Source organism: Carcharhinus amblyrhynchos, chromosome 6 (genome assembly GCF_965287045.1).
Source record: "Carcharhinus amblyrhynchos chromosome 6, sCarAmb.v2.hapA, whole genome shotgun sequence".
NCBI lineage: Eukaryota > Metazoa > Chordata > Chondrichthyes > Carcharhiniformes > Carcharhinidae > Carcharhinus > Carcharhinus amblyrhynchos.
Genome location: NC_137329.1, coordinates 68,128,120 through 68,140,583, shown reverse-complemented (window position 1 = coordinate 68,140,583; position 12,464 = coordinate 68,128,120). Strand labels below are relative to the sequence as shown.

Genomic DNA, 12,464 nt, shown 5'->3' with positions numbered 1-12,464 from the left:
CATGGTAGATTGATGCATAAAGTTAAATTTCATGGGGTCCAGGGTGAGGTATCTAAATGGATACAAAATTGGCTTCGGGTGGTTGTAGAGAGTTGGTTTTCAAACTGGAGGCCTGTGACCAGCAGTGTGTCTCAGGGATCAGTGCTGGACCTACTGTTACCTGTTGTTTATATTAATGATTTGGATGAGAATGTAGGGGGCATGGTTAGTAAGTTTGCAGATGACACCAAGATTGGTGGCATGGTGGACAGTGAGGAAGGTTATCTCCAATTGCAGCGGGATTTTGATCAATTGGGCCAGTGGGTTGACAAATGGCAGATGGAGTTTAATTTAGACAAATGTGAGGAAATGCATTTTGGTAGATTGAACTTACTCAGCTAATGATAGAGCATTGGGAAGAGTTGCAGAACAAAGAGATCTAGGGGTACATGTTCATAGCTTCTTGAAAGTAGAGACACTGGTGGACAGAGTGGCAAAGAAGACATTCGGCATGCTTGGTTTCATTGGTCAGAACATTGAATATAGGAGTTGGGACGTCTTGTTGAAGTTGTACAAGACATTGGTAAGGCCACACTTGGAATATTGTGTGCCATTCTGATCACCCTGTTACAGAAAGGATATTATTAAACTAGAAAGAGTGCAGAAAAGATTTACTAGGATTCTACCGGGACTTGATGGATTGAGTTATAAGGAGAGGCTGAATAGATTGGGACTTTTTTCTCTGGACCGTAGGAGGCTGAGGGGTGACCTTATAGAGGTCTATAAAATAATGAGGGGCAGAGATAAGCTAGATGGTCAATATCTTTTCCCAAAGGTAGGGGCGTCTAAAGCTAGAGGACATTAGTTTAAGGTGAGAGGAGAGAGATATAAAAGTGTCCAGAGGGGCAATATTTTCACCCAGAGGGTGGTGTGTGTCTGGAACAAGCTGCCAGAGGTAGTAATAGAGGCAGATACAATTTTATCTTTTAAGAAGCATTTAGATATATATATAGGTAAGATGTGTATAGAGGAATATGGTCCAAATGCGGGCAATTGGAATTAGCTTCGTGGTTTTAAAAAAAAGAAGTGCGGCATGGACAAGTTGGGCCAAAGGGCCCATTTCCATGCTGTAAACTTCTTTGACTCTGATTCTGTGACTCATTGGAGTCATACCTGGTACAAAGGAATATTGTTGTGGTGGTTGGAGGTTAATCATCTCAGGACTTTGTTGCAGGACTTACTCGGCCAACCTATCTTCAGTTGCTTCATCACTGACTTTCCCTCCATCATACGTTCAGAAGCATGGAAATTCACTAATGATTGTGTAATGTTTAGCACCATTTGCAACTCCTCTGATACTGAAGAGTCCATGTCCAAATGCAACAAGACATGGACAATATCCAGGCTTGGGCTGACAAGTAACATTCATGCCACATAAATACCAGGCAATGACCATCTCTAAGAGGGATAATTTCACTATCTGCCCTTGACGTTCAATGACCTTGCCATCACTGAATCCCCATTATCACTATCCGGGGGGTTACCATTGACCAGAAACTGAACTGAACTAGCCATATAAATATGGTGGCCACAAGAGCTGGTGAGAGGCTGGGAATTGTGCAGTGAGTAACTTGCCTCCTGACTTTCTAAAGCCTGTCCTCCATCTGCAAGGCACAAGTCAGGATGGAATATTCTCTACTTGCCTGGATGAATGCAGCTCGAACAACACTCAAGAATACTGATGTCATCCGGGACAAATCAGTCTGCTTGATCGGCATCCATTTATCATCTTAAACATTCATTCCCTCCATCACTGAATCAAAATGGCAGCAGTGTGTACTATCTACAAGATTGCATCAACTCACCAAAATACCTTTGTTAATATCTTTCAAACCAACAATTTTTAACATCTAGAAGAACATCTAGGGGCATAACTATAAGGTTCATGTGGGAGGTGTAGGAATTTGGTGCAGAGAGAAAAATTAAGTCTTTTTTTCATACTTTTTTTAGTTTTTAGTAGCATTTGAGTGCTCAAAGTCATTGATTAGGTGAGCAGATAGGTGGTTGGTGAGTTTCAAGATCGCATTCTTCTAAATGGGGACTTAAACTGGCACTGGGAAGTTATAAGTCATAGTTAACTTCCCAGTTATAAGTCATAATCATATTTGTAATTTAGTAGAACATAGAACACTACACAAACAGGCCTTTCGGCCCACAAGTTGCGCCGATCGTATCCATACCTACCAGGCCGCAGAACTATCTATGACTCCCAATCCCGTTAAATCCTATGTACTCACCCAGAAGTCTTTTAAAAGACCCCAGCGAGTTCGCCTCTACCACCACCGACGGCAGCCGATTCCACTCACTCACCACCCTCTGAGTGAAAAACTTACCCTTACCATCTCCTCTGTACCTACTCCCCAGCACCTTTAAAGCTGTGTCCTCTCGTAGCGACCATTTCCGCTCTGGAAAATAGCCTCCGAGAATACACCCTATCTATCCCTCTCAACATTTTATAAATCTCTATCAGGTCGCCTCTCAACCTTCGTCTCTCCAGGGAGAAGAGACCTAGCTTCCTTAACCCATCTTCATAAGGCATGTCTCCCGATCCAGGCAACATCCTTGTAAATCTCCTCTGCATAGCTCCTCTATAGCTTCCGCATCCTTCCTGTAGTGAGGCGACCAGAACTGCGCACAGTACTCCTAGTGGGGTCTGACAGGGGTCTTATAAAGTTGCAGCATTACCTCACGACTCCAAAACTCAATCCCTCGATTAATGAAGGCTAGCACACCATACACTTTCTTGACCACATCCTCCACCTGCAAGGCCAATTTAAGAGTCCTATGCACCCGGACCCCAAGGTCCTTCTGCTCCTCAACACTGCTAAGAGTCCTGCCCATGATATTGTACTCCTTCATCCCATTGGATTGATTAAACTAATTAATTGATTAAACTATTTAAACTACTGGTTACTGAATTTCTATAATTGCAGATAACTTGAGTGATGTTTCTAAACTTGAACTTGTAAGTATTAAATAAATCATAATCAGGATGGCAGGGCAGATGATGCATTGCAGCTATAGTATGTGGGAAATGGTGAACAGCTGTGTGATCCACGGCAACCACATCCTTCAGTTGTCTGCAGCTTGAGGAAATTGGACTCAGTATCCAAAGTTTGTTTCTATCTGCGATACATCAGGCAGGAGGAAAGTTATTGGACTCTTTGTTCCAAGAGGCAGTACAGCCCTTAGGCTTGGTACTTCAGATTTTGCCTGCGGTCCAGGACAAAGATTAGTATGACTGCATGTGAAACAACTGTAGGAACCAGGATGGTAGCAATGGAGGAGCTTCAGCCCTTGCAATTTTCCTATAGGTTCAGGATTCTTGCAGCTTTTCTGAATGAGAACAAGGACTGACTCCAGCACTGATTCCTGTGGCATGCCAATCTGAAAATTATGTATTTATCCCAATTTTTTGTTTCCTTTTCACAAATCCACTGTTCATGCTAATATATTATCCCCAACACCTTGAGTTCTTGTTTTGTGCACATTAGGGAGGCACGGTGGCACCGTGGTTAGCACTGCTGCCTCACAGCACCAGGGATCTGTGTTCAGTTCCAGCCTTGGGTCAGTATCTGTGTGGAGTTTGCACATTCTCCTTGTGTCTGCGTGGGTTTTCTCTGTTTGCTCCAGTTTTCTCCCACCATCCAAAGATGTGCAGGTTAGGTTGATTGGCCTTGCTAAATTGAGCCTAGTGTCAGAGGATTAACAGAGTAAATACGTATGGTTATGGGAGTATGCCTGGGTGGGATCGTGGTCGATGCAGACTTGATGGGCCAAATGGCTGCCTCCTGTATTGGAGGCATTCTATGACCTTGTGTGGGACACTTTTATTTGAGACCTTATTTGAATTGCTTTTGGATATCCCAAAACAATACACTGTACTTGCCTCCCTCGCATCCCCAAGTCCAATATTCCTGTCAGGCTGTTCTCTTACTCCAGACTTACAAGCAAAAGCTGAAGCAGGAGAATCCTGTAAAGAAAGCTATGTGATGTTGGTCTGAGGAGTTGGATGATCTCCTAAGGGACTGCTTCGACTCAGTGGACTGGTCAATATTTAAGGACTAGGTGACCAACCTGAATAAATATGCCACTACGGTAACAGATTTCATTAGTAAGTGCGGAGAGGACTGTGTGCCAAAGAAGCAAGTCTGTGTGTTACCCAACTGGAAATGAACCATGGAAAAGCAGGGTCATTCATTGATTACTGAAGTTCAGGTCTGAGGCATTCAGGTCAAGAAATACAGGAAATCCAGATACGATATATGGAGAGCTATCAAAGATGCTAAGCAACAGCATCAGACCAAACTAGAGTCCCAAGCTAGTCACGTGAACACCCACTGATCATGGCAAGGCCTACACAACAATTCAGGCTACAAGATAAAGGTAAGTAGAATTGTCGGCAAAAATGTACCCTTCCTTGATGAACTTGATGCATTCTGTGCCTGTTTTGATCAAGAGGTCAGCGTGAGGCTGTGATCCATCCTGGAAACCTAAGTCAAACCGTATTCATGATTAGCACCACCGATGTCAGATCAGCCACCTTGAAAGTTAACCCACGGAAAGCGACTGGCCTGGATTGGGTATCCGAATGAGCACTCAGATCCTGCGCAGACCAGCTGGCAGAGATATTCGCGGACATCTTTAACTTCTCCTTACTCCGATTTGGACTTCCTACGTTCGTCAAGAAAATGACATCACCCCTGTGCTAAAGAAAAGCCAGGCAATGGCTACCGCCTAGTGGTTCTGACATCCGTCGTTATGAAGTGCTTTGAAAGGTTAATCATGGAACTCATCAACTCCAGTCTCCCAGACTACTTGGATCCACAACAATTCACTTATTGCTGCAACAGGTCCATAGCAGATATCATCTCCCTGGCCCTGCACTCAACCCTGGAGCACCTGGATAACAAAGACACTTGTGTCAGACTCCTATTTATTCACTATAGCTCAGCCTTCAACACCATTATTCCTACAAAGCCCATCTCCAAACTCCAGGGCCTAAGGCTTGGGTCCTCCCTCTGTGACTGGATCCTAGACTTCTGAACCCACAGACCGCAATCAGTAAGGATAGGCAACCACACCTCCTGTGCGATTATCCTCAACACTGATGCCCTGCAAGGAAGTGTCCTCAGCTCCTTACTGTACTGCTCATACACTTAAGACTATGTGGCCAAATTCTGTTCTAACTAATTTACCATAGTGGATTGGATTTCAAATAATGACGAGAAGGAGTATAGGAAAGAGATAGAAAACTGGTGTGACGACAATAATCTCTCGCTCAATGTCAGTAAAATGAAGGAGTTGGTCATTGACTTAAGACATAGTGGAGGACACAGGTCTGTCAACATCAAAGGTGATGGAGTGGAAATGGTTGACACCTTTAAGTTTCTAGGTGTCAAGTTTACGAACGACCTATCCTGGTCTCTTCACACTGACGCTCTAGTTAAGAAAGCCCACCAATGCCTCTACTTTCTCAGGAGGCTAAAGAAATTCGGCCACAACTCACCAATTTTTACAGATGCACCATAGAGAGCATCCTTACTGGATGTATAACAGCTTAATATGGCTCCTGCTCTGACCAAGACCACAAGAAATTATCAAGGATTGTGAACATAGCCCAGTCCATCATACAAAGCAGCTTCCCTTCCATTGATTCTGTCAACACTGCCTGCTTTCTCAGGAAAGCAGCCAGCATAATCAAGGATCCCATACACTACAGACATACTCTCCTTCACCTTCTCTTTCACCTTCTTCCATTGGGAAAAAGATACAAAAGCCTGAGAACACTCAAACAGCGTTTCCTGCTGCTGTCATACTTTTGAATGGACCTACCGTATAATTAAGCTGATATTTCTGTACACAGGCAACACTGCAACACAGGCTGTGGGGCAGGGGTGAGTAGCAAAAGGACAATCCATGGGGTGGAGTGTGTTGGGGGTTTGTGGCAGGTGTGAAGAATGCGGTGTATGGAAAACGCTATGTACTGCACATTCTCCTTCTCCTTCTCCCCTGTGTTCTCTAAAAATGGTATGTTTTGTCTGTATAGCATGCAGGAAAGTGTACTTTTCACTGTACCCCAACAGTTGTGTCAATAATAAAGCAAATCACTCCACTCTCCCATATACACTGCATTCTTCACACCTGCCAATATCCCCTTTGTAGATTCTCCTTGCTGCTATTCACCCTGCGCCAGAGCCTAGTGCTGTGATACCCTTTGTCTGTCAGTAAAAGCTGGCTGTCTCTCTCACTGTTTGGCAGATGGTCCCAACTGAGTTAGTTGAGAAAGAGTTTTGGCGACTTGTGAGTAGCATTGAGGAGGACGTTATTGTGGAGTATGGTGCTGACATTACCTCAAAGGAATTTGGCAGTGGATTTCCCGTCAAAGAGAACAAAAGAAGGCTGATGCCTGAAGAGGAGGTAAGGGTTTATTGTTGTGCTCTTCCTGTTTCGCCAGCTCACCACCCCATAAAAGCATATGGTGTTATCTCTTTGATTAATGTGGTAATCTTGGCTGAAGGAAACAATTTTTTTCCCCCAGAGTTTGCCCTATTAATACTGTTTGCAAACAGCATGACCGGTGTTCGAACGGCAGGCATTCTGACCTATCGCACTAAAATTCCCCATGTTGGGGTTACTTGCAGGTGATTAACTCACTGGAAATAGCAACACACGTTCCTGGTGAATATTACAGGAAACAGCCTGATAGTTTGTCTTGAGTTTGCTGGATGAGCTCCGGAGGCTGGAGCTGCAGATAGTGTGGCCTGCTGCATGGGAGGTTGGAGATCCTCACTTCAATAGGTCCATAAAAATTGGAACATCCGTTTGTAAGAATTCCGCATTCAGTGGAGACAGCAAGCTATGTGACACTGGATAAATTTTGGCGGCAAGGTGGCACAGTGGTTAACACTGCAGCCTCATGGCACCGGGGACCTGGGTTTGATTTTGGGCCTTGGGTGACCGTATGGAATTTGCATGTTCTTCTTGTGTCTGCGTGGGTTTCTTCCTGGTGTTTCCCATAGTCCAAAGATGTGCCGGTTAGCAGGATTGGCCATGCTAAATTGTCCCTTAGTGTCTGGGGATGTGTGGGTTGGGTGGATTGACCGTGCTAAGTTGCTTTTTGGTATCCTTGGATGTGTTGGTTGGATTGGCCATGCTCAATTTGCAGGGTTACAAGGAGGGAGGTCTGGCTGAGATGAGCTTTCGGAGAGTTGATGGGCTGAAAAGTCTTTTCTGCACTGTAGGGATTCTATGTTGCTGCAATAATCACTGTTAAGTGTCCCATGTTTAGGTTATTTGATTTCCGTCTGCTGCCAGATTAGTTCATATCAGCTTTTGCTGGGAAAAGAATGGGCATGCAAGAAACAGCTGAAGCTGCTTTGGAGCTCTTTAATGTAGTTATCCTTGCAACACTGCAATCTACCTAACCATACCACCCCAGAAATTGCCTCAAACAGATATAAAAATTCTCCCTTTATGTAACTGAGCTGTAGCAGTTTGCAGATATCACATTTACCCTTAAAAATCTGGATGTGACAGCAGCATTCCTTTTATTCCCAGTCTGAGTGGCAAATTTACAGTATAAATATAGTTTTTCAGGAGAGCTAAAACTGGACTAGATGATCTGGAAAGATCCATTCTGTATATTGGTCCACTGAACGAAGTTGATTTTTAAGGAATTAATCCTGCAGGAATCTTTTCTCATTTTACCATGCCATTTTCATCCCTCAAATATCTATCTACCCAACACTCCTGTCTGCCCACATATTACCTCTGCCTTACTCCCACCTCTGCCCTACTCCAAATCACCACCTCCTTGCTCTCTGTTCCATGTTTCACTTTCTGCTTTCATGCTCCATCATTTCTCAGGATTACGCTAGTTCTGGTTGGAATTTGAACAACATGCCTGTCCTGGAGCAGTCCGTACTGACTCACATCAACGCAGACATCTCTGGGATGAAGATTCCTTGGCTTTATGTGGGAATGTGCTTCTCCTCCTTCTGCTGGCACATTGAAGATCATTGGAGCTACTCCATCAACTATTTGCACTGGTTTGTAACTCAGTTTGCCAGGTGTATCACATGGTTTTGTCCAGTTTGACTTATATCTAACTTATTAAGTTTAAGTGTACCAATTTAAGACACACAAAATGAGCACTTTCAACAATCCCGTGTTGCTTTTTTGAGTGCTATAAAACCTGCCATTAAAAGTAGAACTAGTTTAACATTGTGCAAATTCTGCCAATTATTTTTGTCTCGGGATTATTTCACTGTAGTGAACTGTGCAGGATGTACCAGTGTTAGACAGAGAAGGGAGAGAGGCAGACTGACCTGTTTTTTCCTTGCTGTCTGGCTGTAAGCAGAGGTATTAATTTCTAAAATTGGCTGTAGCATGTTTCAAAGAACAAAAACAGCCCGGGAAACAGACCCTTCAGCCCAATGAGCCCGCGCCGCCATTTTAACATTGAGTTCTACCTCCACCCACGACCCTTATCTATGCTTATGGCATTCCACATTGAGGGAAAACTAATTTAGGGACAATTTATTACCACCAATCAGCCTAATAGCACATCTTTGGGATGTGGGAGGAAACCGGAACACCCAGAGAAAACCCACGCAAGCACGGGGAGAATGCGCAAACCTCCCCAAGGTTTTCCCAAACCTTCTGTTTGTAAAGTAAATTTTAACGTGACTTGTGCCAAACTCATTTTGGATTAAATCAGAAATATTGTTTATTCAAATGCCCAAACCTAGGGATTGGGTCAGCAACTAAAGGAGATAGGAAAGAAAGAAATATTGCAACTAGGAGTAACATAAAACAAAATTAAACTAAAGGTATGCATATTGGAGTATTGCTGAAAAGAGATTTTGTCAAAGCTTTTCAACTTGCACTCATTAGAGGATTGCAATAATACCAGTTTCGAGGGAAACAACTTTATAGAGTCATAGAGGCTTACAGCATGGAAACAGGTCCTTCGGCCCAACTTGTCCATGCCGCCATTTTTTTTTTAAAACCCCTAAGCTAATCCCAATTGCCTGCATTTGGCCCATATCCCTCCACACCCATCGTACCCATGTAACTATCTAAATGTTTTTAAAAGATAAAATTGTACCCGCCTCTACTACTACCTCTGGCAGCTTGATCCAGACAGTCACCACCCACTGCGTGAAAAAATTGCTCCGCTGGACCCTTTTGTATCTCTCCCCTCTCACCTTAAACCTATGCCCTCTAGTTTTAGACTCCCCTACCTTTGGGAAAAGATGTTGACTATCTACCTTGTCTCACCCTTTACTTTGTAGACCTCTATAAAGTCACCCCTCAGCCTCCTATGCTCCAGAGAGAAAAGTCCCAGTCTATCCAGCCTCTCGGTGTAACTCGATCCATCAAGTCCCGGTAGCATACTAGTAAATCTTTTCTGCACTCTTTCTAGTTTAATAATATCCTTTCTACAGTTGGGTGACCAGAATTGCACACAGTATTCCAAGTGTGGCCTTACCAATGTCTTGTACAACTTCAACAAAACGTCCCAATTCCTGTATTCAATGTTCTGACCGATGAAACCAGGCATGCCGAATGCTTTTTTTCACCACTCTGTCCACTTGTGACTCCACTTTCAGGGAGGTATGAACATGGATCCCTAGATCCCTTTGTTCTGTAACTCTCCCCAACACCCTACCATTAACTTTATGTAAGCTGTTGTTTCCCCTACCGTTAACTTTGTGTAAGCTGTTGTTTCCCATGACATTGGTATTCTTGCGATTGTCCTGATGAGCGCAAGATGAAAAGCTTCAATAAAATGTCTTTTTTTACATTGCTTAAGTTCTGTACAACTAAACAAATATTTATATGGATATTAATTCTCGTGAATATCAAGAGTCCAGTGAGGGTTCCTTCTCGTAGGAGTTGAGGATCAGGTGGTTCAGTTAACTGAAAACAGGAGTTGCCAAATTCCTTCAAAGTTGGTGATGAAATAGCAAGACAAGGTTGGTATGGAGATGTCTGCTGTATAATCGGTGACAGGAATCTTCCAGGAAATCAGACTTCAGGGAGGTTTAGACTTGGGACAGCCTTTGTTGCCAACCAAGAGTCTGGTTTGATGTTGACAGGTTGGATGTTGAAGAACAGAGAGTCCAGGAATGTAACATAGATCATGAAGTGTTGTCAATTGATGACTCAGTTTCAAGTTCAGTCAGTTTGGATGCCTTTGGTTAAAAAAACATTGTTTCTATCGGATGATGGATGGTGGCTATCAGGAAAGACTAGTTTAGATGGCTGTCTCTTTGTTATCTGTCCAGACTGGGAGACTGACTGCTGCTCCCTTGTTTTGTTGATTTGCAGTGTGTTCACACAATGACAGGGTGAGATTCCACAAGGGTGTTCCTTGTAGTAGCTATGTTTTTGTTTCAGCAAAGTCTAGTTTGAAATAAGTATAAAGTAAGATTTGATTTAAACAGCTTATGATCTCTCATGTCTTAGCAACATAACGTTGGTGCAAATTTGCTTTGAGTGAGTTTGCTTCGATGATCAGTTTGAAGGGAATGAAATAAGAAGCCCAAGAGTCCATGGGGCCTTTTTTTCCAATTTCTGTTTACCAGGCCCTTCAATTCCTCTAGCGTGTTCAGTTTTGCTAGCTAACTTAATTGATATTTGAAACAGAGTCATGTGGGTGGAAGAGGGGGCTCACAATGTTAAAATGGCAGCGTGGGCTCGTTGGGCCAAAGGGCCTGTTTCCCATGCTGTGTTGTTCTTTGTTCTTTGACTGAAGAATTTTTTTGTTGCGAGATCTTTTAGGGGAAACCTGAAGACTTGCCATGATGCATGCTGTAGATTGTGTACTTCAGGCGTAGTGTGTTAATGTTGCAGGGGTTGGATACTGAGTGGAAGGTGCTCATGCAGGAAACTGTTCTTTCCAGGTTTTATCTCAAGCATTTCTATGGCAGGTAAGGGGGTAAGAATTCCATTACTGTACAAACTTCAGCCTTGTTGGTAGTGGTAAGAATTTTAGGAATCTTGGATGAGCCTCATTGCTCCCCCTATCCCAACTTTACTATCATCTTCTTTACTGCTGCACTCAGCCAAAGTATGTTTTTATAATGTTGAGGATAATTGGGCAGTAAAGCAGTGGTTTTTCACTCACTATGAATAGTTTTCCCTTTGCACATCCACACGTTTGTTTACCTTGTATCTGAAAGTATGTCCCATTGTTATAACATAATTTAGCTGATAACCCAGGGAGTGACTTAGCTCCCAGTGTGAAGGAGCTGGATTAACATCTGACAATTTAATTAGCATACCTTGGAGTTATCATTAGAAGTTAATAAAAACCTCTCTTGATACCCTTTGAAGGATTCCATTGTCTTTGCCACATATTTGAGCATAGAAGGATTATGGAGATGTGACTGTGGTAGAATCATACAACACAAAAAGAGATGCCACCGTGGCTGTGCTGGCTCCCAATTCAATCACTACCCTATTTTGTATCCACAGCCATTTGATTTCTCCCTTTCAAATATCTATCCATTTTCCTTTGAAAGTTGCTATTGAGTCTAGATTCCAACAGTGAGTGAAAAAATGGTCTTCTCCACTTTGGTTCCCTGGTTACTCACCCTCCTGTCATTGGAAGCAGATTTACATTATTTACTATCTTTAGGTATTATTGAATATTTTAATACATTTTATATCCTTGAAGCTGAATCAGTTCTACAGAGAACAATTCTAACTTCTCTATTATTCTACATAACTTTCTCTCATCCTGCCACAATTTTAGTAGATGTCCCCTGTGCCTTCGCCAAGGCCTGAAATCCTCTGTAAATTGTGATGCACAGAATTGGACATGGTTCTCCAGCTGAGATCTGATCAGGGATTTAGGTTTAGTCTAATCTTCTTGTTTCTATATTTTTTGTGGCTGTTTATAAAGCCAATGCTCTTTTTAGTAGCCTTCCCAACTTGTCTTGTCAGTTTCAAAGATATGTACACATTCACTTCAGATCTCTTATTGTTTTGTATGATATATTTTACAATGCCTGTCCTCTTTTTCCCTCATTGGTGGTGGCTGGGAAGGCAGAAAGGCTGGGGAAGTTTGTTCTAATTATTAGTGTTATAAAGCAGAGGTTGATTTCCCCACACTCTGAGAACTAATAGCTAACCACTCAGAGGAGCACCTCACCCTATAATCTGTAGAAAAAAAAGTGAGTGTAAAGTGGTAACTCTTCAGCAACTTGTAATGGTAAAATCAAAATAACTTCCTGACACTCTAAAACCAATGAGTAACAGTTTATTTATTTAATTAACAGTGAACAAGTTAACTAAACTATTAACAAACTGAATAAAACATGATTCTAATAAACACAATTCTGTTCCAACAAACGCAATTCCCACTCATTAACAAAAAAAATTAGTGCCTCTAAGTTGTAGAGCAATCAGGT

The 12,464-nt window shown here is 42.6% G+C and overlaps 1 protein-coding gene across 1 annotated transcript in view; it reads left to right on the top strand.

The window, feature by feature from the left end:
• kdm5a (lysine demethylase 5A) overlaps window positions 1-12,464 on the top strand; it is a 278,206-nt gene that overhangs the window by 93,823 nt on the left and 171,919 nt on the right. Inside the window, exons 10-11 of the mRNA XM_080190586.1 lie at window positions 6,301-6,459; window positions 7,909-8,090. Coding sequence (XP_080046712.1) covers window positions 6,301-6,459; window positions 7,909-8,090 — 341 coding nt within the window. The remainder of the gene's footprint in view (window positions 1-6,300; window positions 6,460-7,908; window positions 8,091-12,464) is intronic.